The following is a 25,555-nucleotide window of genomic DNA, read 5'->3' on the forward strand; positions in this document are numbered from 1 at the left end:
TGAAATTCAATCATCTTTATTTATGAACAAACCCTATTCTATTGTGATGGCAGCTGGTTCCTAGGACCAGCTCCAGAGGGAGGGGGGGGGTCTGAGCAGAGGGGAGGTCAGAATATTCTCCAAACAGCCAAAATGGCCTGGCAAGGTAATATAATGGATCCAGGAAGGGGAAATGTGGAGGAGGGCAACGGAGGTGATGGCATTGCTGTGACGGTTGGTCTGCACCAATTCCAAGGCCAAGCTCAGCCACCAAGGCCCAACGCAGGGCACCGTGACAACCCACCTCTCTAGGACAGAGGGAGAGAAGCAAAAGTCTCCTCCTCCATCTGATTTTTATTCCAAGGTGTCTCTCCTTTGCAAAGACCTTCCCCATCTTCCAGACAGCCAGCTTAGAAGGAAACCTTGGTAGAAAATTAGGTGAAGGGTGCCTTGGCTAGGAACGGGCCTTCGGGGTGGCGCAATTCACACATCCGTCCCCACCCTAGAGAGTTCACTCCGTAACAAGAGTTTAGGACAGTGTTTGCATCCGAGCATTCCCTCCACGGCTTAGGAACCATTAGGCAATTGTCTTCTACCCAGTCTCCACTCAACCCATGGCTGGCTGTGGCCACTGAGAAGTCCAGATCCATCTTGACACGCAGGAGAGATAGGTGGGATCCTCTCCTCAGACCCATCGAAAGTGCTGGTTGCGAAGTAACCGAAAGAATTCGAAGCGCGAGAAATGTGCAAAAACATCAGAAAGCGCAAGTGCTCCTAAAGGAAAGAGGCCTCTGGCCGGCCCCGGAGGGGAAGGGGGGGACAGAAGAGGCCACTGTGGGGAAGGACCTCAAGCTTTTTTGCATTACGTGAACAAGCCGCCATGCTGTGTTCTCCTCATGCTACTGGCGGGGGCGGGGGGGCAATGCCCACTCCAGAAAGGTGATAACCTGGGACTAAAAGAGCGAAACTCCTTTGCTAGGAGAAGCCCACCTTCCCCCCCACCCCCCCAAAGATAGGCATGACTGTCAATCTTGAGTGGCTGGCTTGGATAGAGAGTTCTGGTATTAAAAATAGCATGCTTTCATTAAGGAAAGGGGCCGTGCAGTTGAGGGGGAGGGGCTGCTTGGCTCCAGCTCACTTTTTCTTTGGGCTGCTGATCGCTCTTGCTGAGTCATTTTGCCTCTTCTCCACTCGTCGTCAAAGCCTCGTCCCTGGAAAATTGTGGATAACGCAGCGTTAGATCACCTTGACGGCAAAAGACAACCTGGTTGGAGGCCTGGCAGTCGGGAGTTTTACCACACTGGTGCCAGGGTTCACTACTTGAGACTTACAAGAAGAGATTGGACTGCCACTTGTCAGAAGTGGTGTAGGGTCTCCCGCTTGGGGAGGGGGGGGCGGATTGGACTAGATGACCTACAAGGTCCCTTCCAACTCTGATAATCTGTTATCTGTTATTATTAGTGGATTGCTTGCTAAAGGGGGGGGAGGGCAGCTGTTAAAATCTTCTATCCCCGGGGGGGTCAAACTCAGTTTCATTAAGGGCTGCATCAGGATTTGTGTTTGACTTCGAGGGAGCCAGGGGAGGCATGGCCAGCTGGACATCACTTGCCCAGGCTCCGTTTTCGGCCGCAACAGCCTCCCCGAGCTCAGTTTTCACTGGCAGAGGGCTGCAGGAGCCTGTCATGGCTGAAAATGGAGCCTGGGTGGGCTGCAAGCGGCCTCCCCAAGCTCAGTTTTCGCTGGCAGAGGGCTGCAGGAGGCCGTTGCAGCTGAAAACGGAGCCTGGGAGGACTGGTTCTTCACTGTGTCCAGGGCAGCTCTGCAGGCCGGATCCAGGCCTTGAGTTTGACACCCCTGTTCTATCGACTTCCCATCTGAAGGGGAGGGATATCACAAGCGTCAAATCCTCATAGAAATGACATGGAAAGGGTGGTTGATATAACGTCATTGACACTATGACATCATGGCACAAATGAATATCTCTGCTGCCTGTCCTAGCCTGGTGCATCTTCTCTGACCTGTTGCAATTTCATCTTCTGGAGAAGGAAGAGAGGAAAGTCAAACTTCACCTTCCTGCTGTTCAACCAGTGAGCCCTAAAAGCCCTTAAGGGTGATCCTCAACACGTCTGAAATGTCACCTCCACATGGTTATGGGACAGAAGGGGAAACTTACTAGGAATCGTTGATGTTGTAAGACAACCGTGTTAGTTGATGCCTTCCCAAAGAATCTGCTAGTTGGAGAAGGTGCTACCAGACTGTTGTTGTTTTTTTCCAGAATGATAAAAGTCTGTGTATTCGAATGAAATTTAACTGTACATCAAATCAGATTTAGTTGGGAGTTTTCTCCTGCTGTTTAATTTTGATGGGGGAAAACAGTAAGACAATTTGGGTCCATTCTCTCTTTCAGAAGTCAGCCAAACTCCTCTCCAACAATATCAACTGGTAGAAGGATGAGAAGTAAATGCAAAGATGGGAGTTGTATTTCCCTACTGCCTCACTGCTCCCATATCTAATTTGAGACAGAGATATCTTTGGCTCTTATTAGAGTCTGCAAAGCACCAGGCACCCTTGATACTATTATTAATAATATTAATAGGCACTACATCCTTGTTACAATATTAGGCTTTTGAGAAAAGCTTGAATGAATCCTAAATCACTAGCATTTCCCAAGTATTCTTCAGAAGAGAATACAAAGTACATAATAATATCATTATAAATCAATATTGTTGCAGCTCTTGATGCAATACCAGGGAAATTTACCAAATTTTAGAAATGTCAACGTTCCTGGATTTGAAATCTCCTATTTTGCAAGAGAACAGAGTACAATTTATGGCAATACCTTCATGATTCTTAAGATTCAATCCCCAGAATCAACACTCAGTTAGATTACAGGTAGTCCTTGACTTATGACCGTAATGGAGCCCAGAATTTCAGTCATAAGTTATTGTAGTTGTAAGTCAAGATAACACATGACCGGACTCTATCTTATGACCATTTTTAAGACAGCAGTCTTAACTTTGAGGGTGGATTGTAAATGGCTTTTTTAAAGTCCGTTGTAACTTTGAACAGTTGTACAGATGAGAACTGTCTGTATGATATTCATTTAGGCAATGGTGACGATAACGATCATACCTTATAAAAACCAGGAATCCCAGTGCCCATCAACGGCCTGGCCTGGGCTATTCAGCTACCTGCACCCCTGTGCAGTTTTCTTTACTTTCCGATGTGATGGCCAAGTATTCCGAGCTGTTAGGGGACAGAAAGACATGGTGAGTATACTTCAGAAAGGAGGTTGAGCTCGCCTTTCCCCACTCCTCCCTTACACAAGACAAACTCCAGTAACTGCTGGAGGTTCATCACAACCAAATGCTAAGCCAGCCTTCAGTATCTTTAAAAATATCTATCTATCTATCTATCTATCTATCTATCTATCCTTGATGTGCTTTGGTACCCCAATAAGATCAAGTGACTCATTTAGGAGGTCCAGAACACTCCCTCCTCACTGTGAGGGAGACAAACAAAGGTGGGATTCAGCAGGTTCTGTCCAGTTCTGGAGAACCAGTAGCGGACATTTTGAGTAGTTTGGAGAACTGCCAAATCCCACCTCTGACTGGCCCCTCCCCCATCTATTATCTGCCTCCTGAGTCCCAGCTGAAAAGCAGGTTAGTGGGTTGGGGAGGGAATGGAGATTTTGCAGAATCCTTCCCATGCCACGCCCACCAAGCCACACCACGCCCACCAAGCCACACCACGCCCACCAAGCCATGTCCACAGAACCTGTAGTAAAAATTTTGGAATCCCATCACAGGAGACAAAGCTAGTGACAAGCCAGTTCGTTGCATGATGTGATGGGAGAAGGATGAAACGAGGCGGAATCAGGGTTATAAAGCAGCAGTATAATTATAGAAGGATGAGTAATGGCTGCAAGGACACCTTGATTTACGGGAAGCTGAAGAGCCCAACCGAGAGGGAGAGGATGAAAAATGAGTGGGGCTTATGGTCAAAGCCAGGATTCATGGTCCATCAAGTCTTCCTCTGGAAGCCTGTAAGGCGCTTTGGCTCCCTTAATTTCCTTGTGAACATGCAGAAGCTGCTTGGTGACTCAGTGGTTTTAAGAAGTGTGAACTCCACACTTTTTCAAATGCTTGTGTGCGCAATCACAAGCCATGAAGGAAAGGTTCTGTCCTTGAAAAGGGCAAATCAATGAAATAAGCATGACGTAAAAAAAAGTATACACTTTGGCTTTGCCAACAATTTAGGAAAAAAAGCAAGTATACTCTCTCTCCCACTGGACACACATGGTCCAGAGATTTTCCTTTCTTGGGCATCATCATCTTTTAATGACCCCATAATCTCTTGCAGGGGGTAGAGCCTGGGCAACTGAATGGAGCTAGCTGAGTGTTTTAATGGCCAGATGCCCTTCCTGTCACCGATGCAGAGTATTGTTCAGCAGACGTATTCTCATTGGCCCAGAAAGAGAAATATCCGCCTCTACCTAGGATTGAACTCACGGCCTCCTGACTGTGAGGCGAGAGCTCCACCTCTGAGCTACCACACCACTCCATTTTCCTTTCTTATGTATATACCTACTTAATTATCCACTGTCCCATCTCAGCCCTACTCAGCGTAGTTTGATAAACAACTCAGAAAGCCTCTCTCTACTTAACTCAAAGATACAGTGAGGTGGAAAGCATATTCAACATTGCAAGATCCTGTGACGATATTCGTCATGATAACAACTACAATGACCTATATGGCATCAGTTTCTTGTTGGGCTGACGCAGAGTGCCGTAGAAGCTGACAGGAGTAATGTCTAATGTCAACATCAGCTTGGATATTTCTTTTAGTGCCACGTCTGGCATGTTCTGTTATGAGCTACTCATCAGTACCCAAAATATCCAATCGGTAGCATCTTCCCAGAGCCTTATGGGTTATTACAGGGCGCTTGGTAGCTAATAGCCACTCAACACAGTTAGATGTTACAACGTGGAAGGTCCATATTGTTCCCCCTTGCTTCTTTTCCTGCCCTAACCCATTCTCCTTACGCATTTTCTTGAGCAGCTGCCTCTGTCGCTGCAGCGATCTTCTTGTAGCAATAGATCATCTCCGCTACCAGCCAGATGGTCAGGACAACAATGAGGACGTACATCATGATTTCGGAGACAATAGATGCCATATCCCGATTGGCTATGGATGAAAGGGAAGACAGGGATAGGGCTGTGTGAAGTGCAGACAGACATCCAGGTTAACTAAACTCGATTACTTTTTGCTAGAATGGAAATGGAATACTGAGGAAACTGTGGTTCATGGACCACCCATGCAAAGGATGACCTGGTTTCATCTGGAAGTGAACCCACTTACAGTTGGGCTCTCCGGCAAACACCGAAAACTCAATGGGATTCTTTCCGGTCACCTTTCTCAGAGTTCTCTAGCCTGATTTAATTAGATGAACAGAATGGAGCTACAAGAATTCCAGCATCTCAATGATTTCCTCTACAGCAATAGCCCTCAACCTTTGGGGCACCAAGGGCCGGTTCTATGGAGAAAAGTTTTTCCGCTGACCAGAGGGGTGGTGGTTTTGCATTCCTGTTGTGGCCTACTGGCCTCCAGCCCCTCCAGCACCCAAATCAGAGAAGGAGGCGTGGGAGGGTCAGCATCAGGGCAACCCGGGAGGGAGCTTTGAGGGGAAAGAGGGAATGGAGCTTGCAGAGAGAGAGAGAGAGATACAGAGGCCATTCGTCAGCCCTCAGGTGGAGAGTCAACATCTCCCAGGTCTGGAGGTGGCTGATGAAGAAGAGGAGGAACATCCGGTGCCTGATGTACGGCTGCGCAGAAGGCAGAGGAGAGGAGAGCAGTGGAAATCTATGGGCCGATCCTGGGGAAGGAAGAGCCACCGTTGCCAACGAGGCTCCACTCTAGCTCTGGGGAATAAAAGCCAGGCGTGCAGAGATGAATAGGTGTGGCAGATAACTATTTATCATCTGGCGGGATGGACTTGTTAACCCGTGAGAGAAACTTTTTGCTGGGGCTGCTGGGATTCCTAATAAAGGAATATTTTGACTTCACATCAGAGGGTCTGTCGTGTTTGGGGCGCTGGGTCAGAACAGCTTCCTGCATCCCGTGGGTGGGGCTTCACTTGTTTGTGCGGTCTGGTTGCTGTCATGCTATGGCCCAGTGGCAGTCCACAGACTAGGGTTAAGTACCCCTGCTCTGAAGTGTGGGTTTTCTTTTCTTTTCTTTTTTTTAACAGCTTTCTATGGTCCACCCAGGAACTGGATCTTCTCAAGGACAATTGAGAAGTTTGCAATGGGCTGCCAAAATAACATTTATTTTCCCCAAACTGTTATACCTAGTCTATCTGTGGCTCTATTTCTTTTGATTCTGGCTATATCCATCCTTACTTCTGGTTATGCTCCTTGGTGGAACTTAGGCAAGAACCTACCCCTTCCTTCTGACGTCGCTCACATTGGATTTATTTTTGCCTGGAATTGTTGGATAAGTTGCTTGATAAACTGCCAGATTGGACACTGTAGAAAATAAGGTGGTTAAAAAAAAGATGCTCTGATTCCTAAGAAATCTGATGTTTGAACTCTCCAATGGTCTACAAAAGGGGTGTCAAACACAATGCCATTGTATGATCGGATACGGCTCGCGGGGCTGTCCTGGAAAATGTAAGAGGCCGGGATATGTGGCTTTGGCCCAGTCTACCCAATGTGAAGAGGAAACTGTTCTGACCTAGGCTTCCTTAGAAAGCATAAAACACAATTTTAGTCTCGGCAAAACCTCTTTTATTTCCACAGCTGTGAATTATGTACATTCACAGCCTGCAAGCCTTCACAAACAATCTTTCAGGGGAATGTTTGTAAACACCCACATTATCGCACTTGGAATGCTGCCAGACGCAGGGCAAGGCCAAACTTGCCAAACGCAGGGCAAGGCCAAACTTGACACAGAGTCAAACAGAACTTGAATTGACAGACGAACTAATTGCTTCCTGCAAAAGCTCACGTCCCGTTCGCTCCTCTTTCATGTCCTATGGGAGGGGCCAATCATCTTGGAGGTGTGGCCTTACTCCTGAGTCAACCCTGCTTTCTCAATTGTCCTCGTCTTCAGGTAGCCCTGTTCACGCGCAGGCTGGGAACCGGTTCCAGAAACTCTCCCGCCTCACTGCTGTCTGAGACTGAAGGCAGCTGATGACTACCATCCTGCCCTGACCCCATCTCTGCCTCTGATGCAGAGCCCTCATCCGAGCTCTCCCCAGCCTCCAAGACTAGCCCAGGTTCCTCCCCAACCTCCTCACTACTGTCCAACTCTGCTGCCAGCTCCTTCAGCCGCCGGCAGGCCACAACAGAAACATCGGGCCAAACATAAGTTGGCCACACCCACCCAGTTGGCCACACCACCCAGCCTCCCAAGGTCAACAACAGTCCTGACGCAGCCCTCAATGAAATTGAGTTTGACACCTCTGGTCTACAACATGCCAAGATACCTTTGCCTGCTCCACAATCTTTGAGCTCCAGCTTTGTGCTTACCTTTTTCGACCACATCAAGGTGGATGGTTTTGTTGACCATGATGTTGTAGGAGAAATCATTGGCATAATGGAGTGTGCGATTGACACTGCACATGTACTCCCCTTTGTGTTCAAAAGTCACGTTCAGGATGAAAATGGAGACATCCTGCAAATCTGCAATGATCTTGGTACCATTCCACTCCACTAGATCTTCAAAGCGAGGATCATATATAACGAGCTTATCATAGACATCATAGCGAAGAATCTGGAGAGAAGATGGGAGAGGACCCAGTCAGAACCAGAAGAAAAGAGTACTGCACACAGAAAAACTACAGCCCTTCGGTAATAATATGATGGTGATGAGCAGAAGTAACATATTGGTGAAATAGTTGTCAGGGTTCCAGAAAAACCCAACTCTAATTTTCAATAGCCATCTCTGGCAGTAGATTGAAGATTGGAGATTCTTCTAAGAGAACCACTTTGTGTCCTATATTAACTGGAAGAAAAAGACAGGGCTAGGGCTGTTATTAGGCAAACCAAAATAATGGACTCAGGTAGAAATGTTAAAATATTTACAGACCCCTCACATTCTTGACATAAACTGTTTCAACTCCTACCCTCAAAATGACCCTATAGAGCACTGCACCCCAGAACAACTAGACACAAGGACAGCTTTTCCTTGAACGCCATCACTCTGCTAAACAAATAATTCTCTCAACACTGTCCAACTATTTACTAAATCTGCATTACTATTACTACTAATCTTCCCATCCTTCCTTTCCCCCATCTCCTCCCACTTATGACTGTATGACTGTAACCTTGTTACTTGTATCCTAATGCAGGGGTAGGGAAACTTGGCTCTTTTATCACTTATGGACTTCAACTCCCAGAATTCCTGAGTGAGCCATAAACGGTTCCCCATCCCTGGACTACTGGTTTTTCAGTTGTGAGGGAAATCAATTTTTGACTTGAATGGGACTGTTTAGTATATTAAACCATATATTAAATATACTATTAAATATTATTAAATATAATATTAAATATATTAATATATTTAGTATATTAAACAGTCCCATTCAGGTCAAATTGATTTCCCAAGCTGAAAAAACAGGGCCAGGATAACTTTATGTCTCAGGAATTCTGGGAGTTGAAGTCCATAAGTGATAAAAGAGCCAAGTTTCCCTACCCCTGTGACCTAACGATTTATATTGGCTGTTTCCTAGTATGATTTGATTGCTTATTGTACCCTATAACTATTATTAAGTGTTGAACCTTATGACTCTTGACAAGTGTATCTTTTCTTTTATGTACACTGAGAGCATTTGCACCGACAAATTCCTTGTGTGTCCAATCACACTCAGCCAATAAAGAATATTCTATTCTATTCTATTCTATTCTATTCTATTCTATTCTATTCTATTCTATTCTATTCTATTCTATTCTATTCTATTCTATTCTATTCCTATTCCTATTCCTATTCCTATTCTATTTTCCCAGACAACTCTCCAACTGCTTCTTCTGAGTCCCAGAACGCTCCGCTCTTCTGGAAGACAACTTGCCTTAAATCTTCTGGACTACTTTGCTCCCTTCACAAGCAGTAAAGCAGGGGTTAAGACCTGTGGACTTCAACTCCTAGAATTCCTCAGCCAGCTAAGCTATAGGCTGGCTGAGGAATTCTGGGAATTGAAGTCCCCAAGTCTTAACTTTGCCAAGGCTGGAGACTTCTGCTGTAGAAGACTGTATCCAAGAGCTACTTTTAGTGGTCATTGTACTTAGTTCTGGATGTGAAACAGAAAAGGCTATTCTTTTGTTCTTGCATCATAAAACATCAATTTCTCTAGCAAGCCCATGGAGGAGGACAGATCCGTTCTAGGAGCCTCCAAATAGCAATTCCCCCATATCTGATATATAGGGTCTTATGGTGGCTTTTATCTTAGGCAGGCTGCGCTGCACCAATGGTATACCATTTACTATAAAGCTGAAGACTCCAGATGACTACATGATTGTACCCATGGAGTTTTCTGGCAACAACAGAAAAGTGACATGTCATTCCCTTCTCCTAGAATGCTTTTTTTAATCTTTCCAATCTGCTTTACATCCTAGAGGTCTCCCGTCCAAGAATAACCAGATCAAACCAGACATGCCTTTTAGGTGGCGAATGTCATGCAAACGGGGATCAGAGCAACTGGACTTCTAATACAGATTAAATCTATACAAATCATTTTTCCTATTTCTACATGGTAAGCAATAGCAATAGCACTTAGACTTATATACCGCTTCACAGTGCTTTTGCAGTCCTCTCTAAGAGGTTTATAAAGTCAGCCTTTTGCCCCCAACAATCTGGGTCCTCAGAAAGACAGAAGGCCAAGTCAACCTTGAGCCAGTCAGAATCGAACTGCCAAATTGCAGGCAGCCAGCAGTCAGCAGAAGTAGTCTGCAGTACTGCACTCTAACCACTGCACAGCAGTAAGGGTGACTCTCTACTTTGGGCCATAGTTAAAATGGTTCCATCTTGTCCTCGCTTGACAAAAGCAGAAAAAATATTCCTGGAAGAATATTATTCCAGGTAGTCCTTGATTTATAACCATTCGTTTAATGACCATTCAAACTTACAATGGCACTTATCACCTTTGCAGCATGATCCATATTTTGGCAGCAGGCAACTGATGTGTATTTACGATAGTTGAGGTGTGCTGGGATCATGTGATCGCCGTTTGTTACCTTTCCAGCCACCTCCCAACAAGCAAAAGTCAATGGGGAAAGCCAGACCCACTTAATGAGCTCATGGTTCATTTAACAACAGCGGTGATTCCCTCAAGAATGTGCCCGCCCCCCCCCCCTCAAAAAAGTTGTAAAACTGGATGCGACTCACTTAAAGCCAGCTTGCTTAGCAATGGAAATTCTGGCTTCCAATTGCAGTTCATGCATCGAGGTTCATGACTATCGGCAACGTTGCAAACCATGTGTAAAGTCATAATAAAGTCCCACAAAAGGTTAGCAGGGTTTGCCTTCAGGGAAGTGCCGACCGAATTGCAGATTTACCAAGGGTGAGATTAAAGAGCTGCAGGTTGGATTCAAGATTTCTGCTGTAGAACAGCAGAGAAAGGGATGGGTGAGAAATCTGTTTTCTTTCCGGGGATGGGCAGAGATGGAACTAGAGCTGTAGGAAATCAAGTCACCCTTTGCAAATAAGAAAGGCCAAACTGAGGACACAGCTGGAAAGCTATTTATCCAGTGCATTTGCAAGCTGCCAATCAAGAAATGCTGACTCAAGGGCAAATGGGTCATTTCCATGCAACTGTTCTGTCCCCACTGGACTCCTAGCCGAAATAAGGGATGTCTGGTTTGCCTTCTCATCAGAAGACCTGCACGTACAGGTGCTGCTGGAGTGATTAATCCTAAATCCTGGTTGCAAAAATATGCCCTGGAACAAAGTCGCACAAACACAGAGTACCTAAAAATCACATCCATTTCGCTACTCGGAAAAAATAAAATCCATACCATTAATAACTGGGCACTGGAAGAGGAAACGCGTGCTGCCACTATGTAGGAAATTAGAATATCTGTGTTCCCTATGTGAGCTCTTAAAAAGGGGACAGCTTTGGTCTGCAAAAGCTTCAGTGAATAATCAATTTATTGACTAAATCAGGGACTAACAACCTGCAACTCTATGGCGGAAGGCAGGTTTCGGCCTGATTTCAATATCCCTCTGCAAGTGAATCAATTCAGATCTCTGATCTTGTCCCAAAGCCTCCTAAATACAGAGGGAGAAAGAAAGCAGGAAGGAAGAAGGCATGGCAGAGGAAAGACCAAGGAACTCGGGGCTAATGTTTTCATTGTGATTTGGCTCCGCACCTTCTGCTGAAAAATACAACGGAACAGGCCACCCACAATTCATGGATTGTGATGCCCATTTGCATACGGATGACACAGAAGGGTGGGTATTGTTTGTCTTGCTCTCTTTTCCCCACCTCAGATTTGTTGTTAAATAACCCACATGTAAATTTACACACATGTAGAAATGCTGCGTTTACTACAGGTAATCCTCAGCTTACGACCACAGTTGGGACCAGAATTCCCACTGCTAAGCAAAGCAGTCATTAAATGAATTGTGCCCGGTTTATGATTTGTATTGCCATGTTTTTTTTAGCTGAATCCTGTGGTCATTAAGCAAGTCTGGCTTCCCCCCCATTGATTTTGCTCATCAGAAGCCAGCTGGGAAAATACTGGTTGCATTTATCTGTTGATTTAATAGGCCACACATCACACTGTTGAAGCAACTCTGGGCATCTTACAAAACAAAAAGATAATACAAAATGATTAAAATTAAGGGAGATTAAATAACCAAGAGCAGGGGGTTCTCCAACTTTGGCTACTTTAAGACCTGAGAACTTCCATTCTCAGAATTCTGCAGCCAACCATGCTGGCTGGGGGAATTCTGGGCACTGAAGTCCACGAATCTTAAAGTTGCCAAGTTGGAGACCCCTGACAAAGAGGACTCGGGACACGTGGTTGGGAATCTCCTCTGTATCCTATCACCAGCTCCAGCACAGAGCACATCTATCAGGGCTCCAGCCATCCATTAGAGCCAGGTTTTAAGACTCTTCTGGAAGGCTAGGAATGTGTGAGGGCCAACCTCATCTCTAGTGGGAGAATATTCCAGAAGGTGGGGGCCACAGCAAAAAAGGCTCACACCTTGACCATCTCGTTGGTGCCCTCTTCTTTGAAGAACCATTCAGTAAATGCTTCCGCATCTGTTTCACTGCGCTTCTTGCACGAAATGCAACGGATCTTGAAAGACTGGCCAACTACAGCCTCCGTTTCTGAATCCACCTCCACGCAGCCAGCTTGACACAAGGTCACTGAAAGAGGAGAAATCAGGAAAATTAGAATCCAGCGGTATCAAAATTCCCGTCTCCAGTTTTTATATCCTTTTTTTTTTATATTTTAAAATATTTAAGGGAACAAAACAAATGATTACAGTTGTCATAACATGTCACATTTATTACTTCATTGTTTAAATAATTAATGGAATATACAAAATTAGATTCCTTATATCATCTTAGGAAGTAACGTATAGTAAATCACCACAACACTCTCTAAACCTTAATACTTATATGCATATCTCACCCTTATTTGTCGTCGTTCCTAAAATAAATGTCCATGTTCTTGTAAACAAAAATAGAGAAAAAGAAAAAAAAAAGAATGAAAAGTGAGGAATAAATACTTTAAAAAAACCCAGAGTTGTTTTTAAATTCTTTCCCATTGCAATTTACTGATTACATCCAATATACTGATTACATCCAATTATATATATTTATAATGATAAATGTGCTAGTTTCCCCTTCAGACAGTGTAAATCTTTCGCCAAAACTTTTATTTTAGTTTATATGGGTGTCAATTTTTAATTCCAATCAAGGATCCTTTCTGCACAGGGAAGGATGCAGAATCTCAGATATTCTCCTGCATTTTGTCAATAAGAATAAGAATATATAGCAAAACAAAATTCAATGTAGAGAAATGTAAAGTCCCACACTTAGGTAAGAAAAACCCAAAGTATACCTATAGACTGGGTGAAACCAGGCTTAATAGCAGTAACTGTGAGAGGGATCTTGGAGACTTAAGTGAACAACCGATTAAATATGAGCTAAGGGTCTACGGCGGCAGCCAAAAAAGCCAATGCAATCCTAAATAGTATTAACAGAGGGATACAATCAAGATCAAGGGAGGTATTAATATCACTTTATAAAGCCTTAGTATGACCACACCTAGAGTACTGCATCCAGTTTTGGTCACCAGACTATAAAAAAGATGTTGAGACTCTAGAAAGAGTGCAGAGAAGAGCAATCAGGATGATTAGGGGACTAGAGGCTAAAACATACAATGAATTGGGCATGGCTAGTCTAGTGAAGAGAAGGACTAGGGGAGACATGATAGCAGTTTTCCAATATTTGAGGGGCTGCCACAGAGAGGAGGGTCAAGCTAGTTTCCAAAGTACCTGAAAGCCAGACAAGGAAAAATGGATGGAAACTGAACAAGGAGAGATTCAATCTGGACATAAGAAGTTTTCTGACAGTGGAAACAATCAACCAATGGAAAGCTTTCCTTCAGAAGTTGTAGGAACTTCATCACTGGAAACTTTCAAGAAGAGACTGGACTGCCACCTGTCAGAAATGGTATAGGGTGTCTTAGTTGGGGGGGTGGACTAGATGACCTACAAGTTCCTTTCCAACTCTGTACCTAATCTGTATTGCTCAATGTCAGCCCTTTCAGGGAGACCAGTCTCTCAACCTTAGCAACTAGAAGATGGATGGATTTCACCTCCCAGAATTCCCCAGCCATCCTGAAAGTCCTATAGGCCAATTTATTGTAAAGTTATAGTTAACAGAATCTTGCAAAATCTCGTGCTGGGGTTCCCTACAGGAGTCAAACTGAGGGAGCGGCCTGGGGCACCTGTGGATGGCTGAGTGGGAAGCAAAGACAATGCCTAGAGAGACCCCGGGGTGGGGGGAAGCAGGCCCAAGGCCTGCAGGGACCCTAGAGACAAGAAGTGGAGCAAGGAGTGCCTCAAGGGTATGAGGAAGGCCTTGGGAGGCTCAGGGCAGGTAAGGTTGCTTAACAACTGTATCAGGGAGAGCACAGGTAGGAGGAGGTCATTAAGCAAGGTGATGATCACGCAGGCACCTTGCTTAATTAACATTGTAACTCGTAACCATAATGGGCAGTTCCATTCCAGTCGCAAACTGAGGACTACCCATACTCACATTACATTCTTGGCCCCTTTTATCTGACTTTTCCCGCTGTCCCTCAAGGCCATTCGCTCTTTTCTCTACACGCCCAACCACTCTTTCTGCTTTCCCCCAAATCTTCTTCACCACTTCTTCACGATGTGTCTGGGTGTGTGTGTTTTTTTTTTACTTTGCTCACAGGTGACAATGGCCGTGGAGAACCCTAGCAAAGCTGGCACGGCCGGACAATTTGCAGACCTTGGCAGATGCCCTCTGATATTCGTCCTGATTCCTTACCCCCTGTACAGTTCACATCTTTCAAAGGCATTCCAAATTCACAAGGTGGATCGAACAAAATGGAGAAATCCATCCCTGTGGAATTTCTGCCTCGCTCATCTGCTGGAGCTATATAAGAACCTCCGCTGTATGAATTCTGGAAAGCGAAAACATCTTGACCTACTTTTTCCCATTATTCTTTTACCTGGCTGTGAACACCATAGCAGCATATGCAGAAAAAGTGCCATATGCTTTTTTATCACAAAGGATGGCTGTTTCTTCCCACTGAAGGGTGGCTAACCAAGTTTTGGGGATATGCTGCAATGTCCTCTCATTTAAAAAGTGAATCTGATGTAAGTTCAACTCTAACCATCCTTAGACTACAATTTGACACGATTTTGTTCCAAACCACTTTAAAAAAAAAACATTTAGAGTTTGCCCTTCGATTTTTTTTACCAAATTAGATGTCTAGATTTTGAGAGGCTGCCCTAAAGAGGAGGGGGTCAACTCATTCTCCAAAGCACCAGAGGGCAGGACAAGAAACAATGGATGGAGATTAATCAATGAAAGAAGCAATCTGGAGTTAAGGAGAAACTTCCTAACAATGAGGACAAATTAACCAGCAGAATAGCTTGCCTTCAGAAGTTGTGGGTACTTCATCACTAGAGGTTTTTAAGAAAAGACTGGGCAGTCCCTTGTCTGGAATGATATGGGGTCTCTCCTGCTTGAGCAGGGGTTGGACTAGAAGACCTCCAAGGTCCCTTCGAGCTGTATTCCGACTGACTAGAGTTTATTAACTTCCCAATAATTGTCATCTCTAGCTACTGATTTATATTTTGTTAACCAGACATTCTGAGTTTAAACCCTAATAGGGAGAGTTTGTTTTTCCCTCAAAAAGTGACAGAACATACAAAGCTCCAAAAATGCTTCTAACTATGTCAGTATTTCTACAGCCCTCCCTGGGTACCCAGACAAACAGGTAGCAGAACCACATGTTGAGGTATCTCCTTGCAAATCCCTTGCTTCAAATATTCATCATATCACAGGCTTCTGTGAGGGAGATCTTACTCAACTCTATCTCCCACCTAGAGAAAGGTGAACATGCTGATGACGGTGAACCTTTTAGAAATTTGGGATCTCCGCAAATATTTCAACCTGCCCATGTTGATCACAGAAATGGATCTGGAAGCAGAGAGGTGGAGAAATAATGTTTTGGCACACACTTTGTTTTGCTTTTTGAAAAAAAAAAAATCAAATGAATTTAAAAAAAGAAGAGAGTGTTGAATGCCTAAGGAAGAACTATCTCAAGAGGAAGCAAGAGCAGATAATGTAATCTGATGCATGTTTATTCTGAAGTAAACCTCCCAGAGTTCAGCGAGGCTCATTCCCATAGGTGCCAAAATTGTAATCAGATAAATTACTCCAGCTTCTGGAGAAGGACAGATTATCCATTGAAACAGGAAGAAGAAAGGGTGTTATCTAATGCTACAGTGATGTATATATAGTCCTGGGCTTACAGCAATTTGTTTGGAGACTGAAGTCACAACACCACTGAAAAAAACTGACTTGGCCGTCCTTGCACTTATGACTATTACAGTATCCCCACAGTCGTGTGATTAAAAATCTGAGTGCTTAGTACCCAACATGTATTTTACAAGAGTCGAAGTGTCCTGAGGACACATGATCATTATTTGTGATCTTCCCAGCCAGCTTCCGACCAGCAAAGTCAATGGAGGAAGCCGGATTTGCTTAACAACCATGTGATTAACCTAACAACTGCAATAACTGTACAACCATGTCAAAAGAGAAAGTAATATCAATAATACTGGATGAGCTGCAGTTGGCGCAGTGGTTAGAATGCAGTACAGCAGGCTACTTCTGATGACAGCCGACTGCCTGCAATTTGGCAGTTCAAATCTCACCGGGCTCAAGGTAGACTCAGCCTTCCATCCTTCTGAGGTCAGTAAAATGAGGACCCAGATTGTTGGGGCTGACTCTGTAAACCGCTTAGACAGGCTGTAAAGCACTGTGAAGCAGTGTATAAGTTTAAGTGCGATTGCTATTGCCCTTCCTTCCTTCCCTCCCTCCCAGTGGTTAGAATGTAGTATGCAGGCCAATTCAGCCGAATGTCAGTGGTTCGATTCTGAGTGGCTCAAGGTTGACTCAGCCTTCCATCCTTCCAAGGTGGGTAAAATGAGGACCCAGATTGTTGGGGGAAGGAGGCTGATTCTGTAAACCGCTTATAAAGGGCTGTAAAGCACTGTGAAGCAGTATATAAGTCTATTGCTATCAGGCATAACCCCTTTATCAACTGCTTTGCCTAACCATAGAAATTTGGGTCTCAAATTGTGCTTGCAAATTGAGGACCTACCTATAACTCATTGCTTAATTTGACAACAGACACCCACCAAACCGAGAACTTTGAACAGATAAATCTAAGCTCCTCCCCATTTCTGGTTCACGGAAGTTGCAAAGGTGACAGAGAAATATGACATTCGGGAGCCAGGGGAACATTTACCGCTATGGGAATTGCACAGGATTGTCAACTTGGGAGATTTTGAGATGCAATGTACCTTCCTAAGCACCATTTGGCCTCAACCCCACAAGCTGGCAAACAGTACTTGAGTGAGAGCTCTGCAAATTTAATGATTGGAAATGGGCTGAGCATTCATTTTAAGCAGCATCCAAAAACCAAACATTTCCACAAATGTGCAACTTACCTAATGATAATAACGCACTTTACAAGGATTTTTAAATGATTACGTTCCTTTCCCCCATCTCTAATAAGATACTAAATTCCTTATTAAGATGTTACTTCCTCTGTAATTTCAATATTTAACCAGTTAGAAGTTATTATTAGATTCTAGATCTTTAAAGCTGGAATTCCTGGGCATCTAGCAATAAGCCCCAACTGAACATTTATTTCTACACAAAGTTGTCCAATGACCAGAGTAGACAAGCTTTCGTAAATAAACTCACGTTATACATTCCTAGGATAAGAGATCCATTTGCTCTAAGCTGCTGGAAACATTCATAACAGATTAATTATTGTTAAAACCCATTACAGTATAGTCACACAGTACTGCCATCTAAGTAAAAGAGGTGGCCTCCAGCCACATTGGTTTGCACAACAGAAAACTGCATTTTCATCCAATGCACCCAAGAGCCATTACACCTGATGTAAATACGCACCTACAAATTTGGTTACTGTTTGGTTTTTTTTAGAGGATATCATTTGTATGTCATTTGCAAAGAGCCTCACACAACATAAAGCAAGGCCATTGATTTGTTCGGTAATGGAATTGCTTTGGAACTTCTAATTCCAAATGCTTTCAAGAAAATCAGCTGGAAGCAGGCCCAGAGCCAAACAGCTGCAGTGGAAACCTGGTTTTAGAATGGGAGCAGAAAGCAGTGTGTTGCATATTTGAACATATGCAAAGCATATTTATGAATCGCTAAGGAATTTTAGGTTGCCCCAATATTCTTGGAGTTAGAATAACTGGCTTTATATTAGGAGAGAAAACATTCTAGATCATGGGTGTCCAACCTTGGCAACTTGAAGTGTGGACTTCAACTCACAGAATTCCCTAAGCAGCCATAACTGGCTAGGGAATTCTGGGAGTTGAAATCCACAAGTCTTAAAGGCGCCAAGGTTCTAGAAAGAATTGATAGGGATTTCAGTCTTCAAAAAATACTTTGTTATGTCAATGAAAACAGAACACACAATATTCCAAGGTCAGGAAATACTGTCAGACAAGCAACCACAATTCTGTGCCTTCCGAGGAGACAACTTTGCATGGAGGCCAACACTAAAGAACATAAGAGCCTTACTAGGATTACTGTACATCTAATCTAGTAGCTTTTTTCTAAGAAATACCAGCAAGATATTCCAGGAAATCTCTACAAGCCCACCTTTATTGTCTCTCCATGGCACCCTGCATTTAAAGATAAATTGCCACCAGATGTGGAGGCTCCATTTATAGCAAAAACACTGCCTTTCAGAAAGAAAAGTTAACACCCAGGATTGCATGATTAGAGAGTCATTTTAGAGAAATGTTTAAAGCACTGGCCTAGAAACCAGGCGATCGTGAATTCTAGTTCCACCTTTGGCATGAAAGCCAGTTGGCTGGCCTTGGGTCAGTCCCGCTCTCTCAGCCCAACTCTCCTCACAGGTTTGTTGTTGTGGGGAAAATAAGAGGCTGAAGGAGTATTAAGTATGTTTTCTACCTTGAGTTGTTTATACAAAGTAAAAAAGCCAGGAAAAGAATCAAAGAAATAATTCATTATAAAGGTAAAGGTTTACCCTATCCAGTCATATCTGACTCTAGGAGGTGTGTTCATCTCAGTTTCTTAGCCAAGGCAGCCAGCATTGTCCAAAAACATTTCCATGGTCATGTGGATAGCATGTCTGTATGCTGAGGCGCACAGAATGCTGTTACCTTCCCACCTAAGTGATACCTCTACTGCATCTACTTGCATTTGCTTTCAAACTGTTAGGTGAGCAGGAGCTGCGGCAGGTAACTGGAGCTTACAGCGATTGATTATACAATCTTTAATTCTTGCTACATAAAATACAGCATATTTTGAAGACACAACACACTGTGCAAGGGGTGGAAGTTTTTATATCTGGTGCAGAGGTAAGCAAATTGCTTCATGTTGCCTTTCTGGCTTCATGCCATTTCCTCCTTTCCTCCCACTTCCCAACTCAGCTTCTAATTTAAAATGACATGTACTCAAGTTGAAGGACAGGCTCTCCCAAGTTACATCTACCCATCCCATTGGGGGTCCTGCAGGAGTGGCATGTTATGGGTCCCTTCTGTTAAGGAGTTCTATCGGGGGAGATTCAAGAGCATGGCCTTTTCTATTGTGGCCCCCCATCCTTTGGAACATCACCCCCCTCCCCAGTTAATTAGTCCTGATCCTATTGCCATTTAGGAAATCCCTCAAACCCAGTTTAAGAGACTTGGGGATCCCATGGCAACAGGGAACCTGTAAGATGGTTAGTGTGTGTAAGTCGCTGGTTCATTCTTACACAGTCTTATTTATATCTGTGTGTAAATAGGTGTTAATTATTGCTGTTTATTTGTTTTAGCTGGTCGTTTTATTGTACATGGTCGAGCATCGTATCTGTGAGTTGGGCAGCTATAAAAATATGATAGATGGATGATAAAAGGATAGATAATGGAGGATAGATGGAAGAGAGAGGATAAAGGATAGACAGATAGACGCATGTAATGAATTAGCTTAATGATATGGTATAATTCTGAAAGCTTAATTACTGTGAACTTGTCCACTTTCTTTGCTGCCAAGTTTCGCAGCCCAGGTTTTCAACAACCAAGTGTAAGGAATCTCACTTTTAATGAAACACATTCTGAATTTCTGTCAAAAACTCAACCACGCTTACAGAGGTCTTACAGCAGCCATTCACTCCACTTTGGAGATCTTGGTGGCCTGACGGAATATGCCAACACTGATTTATTCATTGATTAAACCCACCTGCAGACAACGAAAACCAGATTACTCTAGAACTTTCCAGAAAAGAGTTCAATATAATTTTTCTTCCACCAAACACCCAGGTCCTTCTGCTGAAGCTGTTTCTTATAGGGTGACTCCTCTACCAGGAAGAAAAACCAATTGCAGGTAACTAGGTAGGGAAGACTGAAATTGGAAAAACGGTTGCCAAAATGCTGTATATTCTAGGGAGTTAGAACATTTGGGAGGCAAAGAGAATACTGGCATGGACTAGGACTGAAAAAAGCAGAGTGTCGAATTCAAATTTAGCCATGATGAAATAGAAATGAAGGAAATGATCTGTCAGATAAACTTACTTTTCAGGAGTTGTTATGCATTAAGAAGCAGACAGTTAAACTTCTCAGAAAGGGGCAGCATAAAACAAAATACATAGCCCTCACTTGTAACCAGACTTTTCAAAGGCCTTTTAAAACAGTGTCTTTCAAACTTAGCAACTTTGAAATGTGTGGACTTTCACTCCCAGAATTCTGCAACCAGCATGGAATTCTGGAAGTGGAAGTCCACACGTTTTTAAAGTTGCCAAGTTTGAAAAATAGTTATATAAGGACCTTCAACCAAATTACTTTAATACCTTCTGATGATGACATGCTTTATTTTATTTTAATTCAGTTCTTTATTAGTTGGTTTTGTTTTTGTCTTAAACTGAAGAGTCTACGATTGTAATTAATATCCTCCTTCTGTTTCTTTTGATGGTTTTAAAAATGTTACCACCAACCATCAGCTTTGTCTACAATGGGTTTACTTTGTAGGTTGTAAAATAGGAACAGCTGGAAATAAATAAAAATTGATGCTAAAAATTGTTTCTACCTAGCAGGTTGGGAATTGACGGTACTATACACATTTTCCATTCTATTCCTGGATAAGAGAAAGAAGAGGTTGTTGTTCAAGTGTTTAATTATTTTTCAACTCTTGCAGGATGATGACATTGCAGGAGGACAGCTGTGTTTATCTACGGTCACACAAAAAAATCAAGAGTCTAGTAGCATCTGATCAGATCTGGTAGGATCAGATGCATCTGACGAAGGGAGCCTTAGGTCATGGGATGTATGCCTTTTAATAAAAATTGTTAAGTTGGAAAACCAGACATTTTTTCCCCAGATGAAGGAAACTCTCACACCCCTCTACAGAGAGCCTCAAATCTCCTGTGATTGTGGGCTGCAGGGCTTGGACATCTGAAGGGCAAATTTCACTGTAAGGCATATGTTTCTCTGGACCAGAAAATAACTTTGCTCTCTCCTAGGGACTGATGAAGAGAAGGTTCCAAGCAGCCTTTGAAATCGATAAGGAAATCCAAGATTGGAAACTGTAGAAAATAAGGGAAGAAATGGGAAGCACACCCTCCTGTCTCACCATACACACTCAATAAAAAAAGCAAGGAAAGGAAGGCTACCTTTAAATGCATTAAGAGTTTGCTAGTAAGGCAGCTTCAACTGATGTAAGAGATGGCCTTAGTGTGCATTATTTGTGGGGGGGTGGAGAGAACTGACATTGCAGGCTACAGGCCCAGGCTACAGGACTGAGGCAGATTATTTATCATTTTCTTTAAACAGTTAAAAGAAACTTAGGTGCGAGTCAGTGAAAATTATATTTTCCAATTATATATTCCAATTATATTTTGCCTCCAGAATTAAAAACAAGCATTTCTTCTATTGCTTTGCCAATCTGACTGCAGCATGGTTGCCATCCTTGCACATCTCTGTCCCTGCAGAGCTAGGGACATCCACCATCTCTGGAAATCCCAGGTTTCAAAAGACAATTTCCCTTTCTTGAGTCAGAAAGAAACCTGTGTTTGGCGGTCTTTGCTCTGAATTGCCCTTGATCCTACCAGCATGGCATAAGCCTCCTGTCTTCAGTAGGGCTCCTCTGACCACCCTGAAGTCCCCTTCAAATCTCAAGCATCTTTTAAGTTTCCCATTTTCTTCCTCCACCCAGCCGCTGTGATTTCATTGCTTTGCAAGAAATTCTAGGTTTTCTGCAGTGAAGAAGAGGGCCTGATCTGGATTTAAGGCACCAAGAGTTTTAGGGGACAAAACCCCCTCATCCCAAAAAAGGTGCAAAAGTGTTTTGGGGGGAAGCGATTGCATGAGTTCCATCCAAGCCTACACATCACACAGATCCAGAAGTCCAGGCCCAACCTTTGGTACAGAAGCAGGGGGTTGGACTAGATGACCTACAAGGACCCCTCCAACTCTCTTAATCTGTTAAAACCGGCAGCAAACGGAGGGCATCCCAGATTGAACACTTCCTTTCGCTTGGCACGAAAAAGGCCCAGAGAAGAAAAGCGCAAGAGTCCTTCCCGGAGACTTTACCTGCTTACGCCGTTCAGAAAGCCTCCAAATTAGAGGCCTTCTGAGGAGAAAAGGCGGCCTGGGTCGAGGCTGGGGGGCCGCCCATCATCCTCTCCCACAAGGCCTGAGCCCGCCAGCGTCCACGCACAGCCCGAAGGGAGGGATTTCAAGGGGGGGGGGGGGAAGACTCGCCATTATGCCGGGCCTCTCAATACACCCTCCGGGGGTCCCGCGCCGTCTCCTCGGACCTTCTCCAACCGAGCCCCCATCCCACGCCACGCGTGTCCTTCTCTCTCTCAATCCCCCCCCCCCCGCCCTTACCCCGGCATGTCCAACTCACCCAAGGCCAGGCAGAGCAGCAGCGAGACAGGTCGCAGGGCGGCCATGCTGAGGGATCCGGCTCCAGGGTGCGCTCCCTTCTCGGCCGGGGGGAGGTGGGCCCCGCTTCGGTGGGCTCGTCCCGCCCTTTCCAAGCAATCTCTTGCGGTCAACAGTCAGACGATCCTGGTCAAAGAATTTTCCCCGCGAGGGTATTTATAGCTCGCTGAAGGAAACCCAGCCGCGGCTGCTCGGAATGTCCCGGCCGGATCCACCTGCCCTTGCTTCGGACACCCGATCCTGCCCGGGATCGTCACGGACGTCGGCCGCACGAGGCGCTCCGCCACTCCTTGCCTCGACGACGGCTGCTGCTGCTGCTGCTGCTTTTGCTGCCCCCGTCGCCCCGGGTCTGCGAGGGACCCAAGCCGGGGAGCGAGATGGCACCAAGAAGCAGAGGAGGCGGCCGGCTGCTGGGGGAGCCATAAAAGTTGGGATGGGCCCGAGGAAAGGCGAGCGGCAGCGCGGCAACCGGGTCCCCCTTCTTCAGCCAGCCATGGGCAAGGAGGCGGCGGCTCTTCCCGGTCGCGCCGGCCCGGCCTCGGCCACCCGCGCTCCCGCGTCCTTTCGGCTTCAAGGTGCGCCCGGAGTGACAAGGTGCCGCCTTTGCGGCCCTCTCTTGCACGGCCGGAAGGTCGCGGCTCCTCCGCGGCCGCGATGAAGCCCCCGCCCCACCCCGCGCGGTCTTCCCGGGGCCTTTTCTCAATGGGGAAGAGGGTCGCTCCTCTCCAAATTAGACGCCCCCCTCCCTTAAAAAGAGAGAGAGAGAGAGAAGCGGGGGGCCACTTCTCCAAGCAAGCCCTTGGCAAAAGGCAGCTTCTCCGCTGCCGCCCAGGAGGAGCCCGAGATCAGCCGCTCCCTCCTCGGGCAGGTGCTTCCTCCGCGGGACTCGAGAGGGCCGGATCCATGTAGCCTCTTCGCTGGCTGGCTGGCCGGCTGGCCGAAACCTTGGCGGGCTGCACGGGAAGGGGTCGGAGCGACTGCGGCCCCCGCCTTCCGATATGCTGGCGAAGCCTGAGCTCGGCGAAAGGAAGGCTGGATGGGGGGAGCTGCCTGCCTGCGCTGGATGCGGAAGGGGATCGGGCCCGCCCGGGAGCGAGCGGCGGGGATGATGACTCGCCCGCTGGCTGGGCGACTCCTCGCTTCTCTCCGCCCCCCCCCTCCACCCCACCTGCTCTCCTCCGGCCTCGAGGCAACCTACTCCCCACCCCCGCCCCGCTTCTCCTCTTGCCTTAGCCTTGCCCGGCGGCGCGCACCGCTGCGGCAGAGGCTGAGCCGCCCGGGAACTGCTCTGGCTCGCTGCTGGACAGGGCGAGGAGGGATGAATCAAAAGCGTGCGCCAGGCGGAGGAGGAGGCGGGCGCCGCCAAACTTGATGCATTGCAGCAGCAGCGGCGGCGGCGGCGGCGGCGTAACCAAGCGGGGGAAAAAAAGCCACGCGGGCCTAAAGATCGAAGGGTTGGGGGGGGGGGATTTTTTTTTTTTAAAGGTACCGGTAGGGCGAGCCAGGCTGGGCCCCCGGCCAGTGGCTTCAACCCGCCCGCGTCTCGGAAATGGGGCGATCGGAACGTGAGCGGGGAAGGGGAAGGAGCAGCCGGAACGGCGGGGGGGACGGGGGGGGGGAATGGAAACACGACCATAGGCGGAGGAGGGATGCGTCACTCTCTGCAGTGGCTGCAGAGCCCGTCCCGAGGCACACACACACACCCCACCCCCACCCCCGGCGTTGAATGCCAGCTCTGGTCCTGTTCAGTCACTGAATCAGAATAGAGAATGGAAGGGACCTTGGAGGTTGTCTAGTCCAGCCCTCTGCTCAAGAAGGAGACTCTAGAGTCTAGTGGGTGGGGGGGGGGCGCCTCTCCAACCTTGGCAACTGTAAGCCTAGGGGACTAACTCCCACAATTTCCCAGCCAGCTTTGCTGGGAGTTGAAGTCCGCCAGGCTTAAAAGTTGACTAGGTTGGAGACCCCTGGACTAGGCCAGTGGTCACCAACCAGTGGACCGGGGACCAGTGGTGGTCCTTGAGAAAATTTTGGTGGTCCGCAGAGAAATGTCACCCCCAAAGCAATTAATCCAGGCTGCACGGGAACACAAGGCTATGCTGCCCATATGGCCCGTTGGAACACAAGGTTTGCGTTGTTTGCATTGAGAACAACATGAGATAGTGAGGGGAGGGGGGAAAGGGCAGAGGGGGGGAACTTGCCCCACGCACCCCATGCACCTTGCCTGGCCACTGGGATGCTTTTTTCCCCGCTTCTTTCTTCTGCTTTTGGCTACATGCAAGGAAAGCAGCAAAAGTCTTTCTTTCTCTCCCCCAAACTCCACCAGAAATGAGTCTTTGGGACCCTGCAAGGCCTCCTGGTCCAAAAGACTGTGCCAGCAAAGACTTATTTCTGGTGGAGTTTGGGGGAGGGAAAGAAAGACTTTTGCTGCTTCTGCTGCTTTCCTTGCATGAAGCCAAAAGTCTTTCTCTCTCTTTCTCCCCCTGAGAACAGAACTGGAGACGGTATCCTGCGATCCCAAATAAAGAATGATAGATCGGTAGGAAAATGGGGTGGGGAATTTTCCTGCAGAGTTTTTTTGGGACTTTCCCAGGGTCTCTGGTCCGCGGGATTTAACATTATGAGTTTGGTGATCCCTGAGGTCCAAAAAGTTGGCGGCCCCTCATCTAGACCATTTCAGGCCAATCCTCGGTTGGAACTGCCGATCAGCCCAGATAACACACACACACGCCCCCCGTAAAATAGCAAGGTGGAGGTCCAGTTGACCCGAAGGAAAGGTTTTGTTTCCCCAAACTGCTGGTTGTGAAGAGTATGAAAAAAACATCGCGAAGAGTGTCCCTGGTTATTGCGATGGTCCAGGAGACTG

The 25,555-nt window shown here is 45.9% G+C and overlaps 1 protein-coding gene across 1 annotated transcript; it reads right to left on the bottom strand.

Moving 5' to 3' along the window:
* SCN1B (sodium voltage-gated channel beta subunit 1) lies at positions 1 to 23,771 on the bottom strand. Its single transcript, XM_026718851.2, has 6 exons — positions 22,655 to 23,771; positions 12,186 to 12,352; positions 7,512 to 7,755; positions 5,025 to 5,166; positions 3,112 to 3,225; positions 1 to 1,190 (listed from the first exon to the last, which is right to left on the bottom strand). The coding sequence occupies exons 1-5, from the start codon at positions 22,698 to 22,700 to the stop codon at positions 3,159 to 3,161; spliced, it is 666 nt and encodes a 221-aa protein (XP_026574636.1). The 5' UTR covers positions 22,701 to 23,771; the 3' UTR covers positions 1 to 1,190; positions 3,112 to 3,158.
* Positions 23,772 to 25,555: the final 1,784 nt, after the last annotated feature.

Source organism: Pseudonaja textilis, chromosome 10, assembly GCF_049901715.1.
Source record: "Pseudonaja textilis isolate UNSWEBS1 chromosome 10, rPseTex1.2, whole genome shotgun sequence".
Taxonomy (NCBI): domain Eukaryota; kingdom Metazoa; phylum Chordata; class Lepidosauria; order Squamata; family Elapidae; genus Pseudonaja; species Pseudonaja textilis.

Excerpts from the sequence above, each read along its gene's own strand:
- SCN1B (XM_026718851.2), bottom strand. The coding sequence starts at position 22,700 with ATGGCCGCCCTGCGACCTGTCTCGCTGCTGCTCTGCCTGGCCTTGG. Across the intron at positions 12,353-22,654 it reads GCTGCTCTGCCTGGCCTTGG|TGACCTTGTGTCAAGCTGGC; the intron begins GTGAGTTGGACA and ends CTCCTCTTTCAG. Across the intron at positions 3,226-5,024 it reads GCAGCTGCTCAAGAAAATGC|CTCGGAATACTTGGCCATCA; the intron begins GTAAGGAGAATG and ends GTCCCCTAACAG.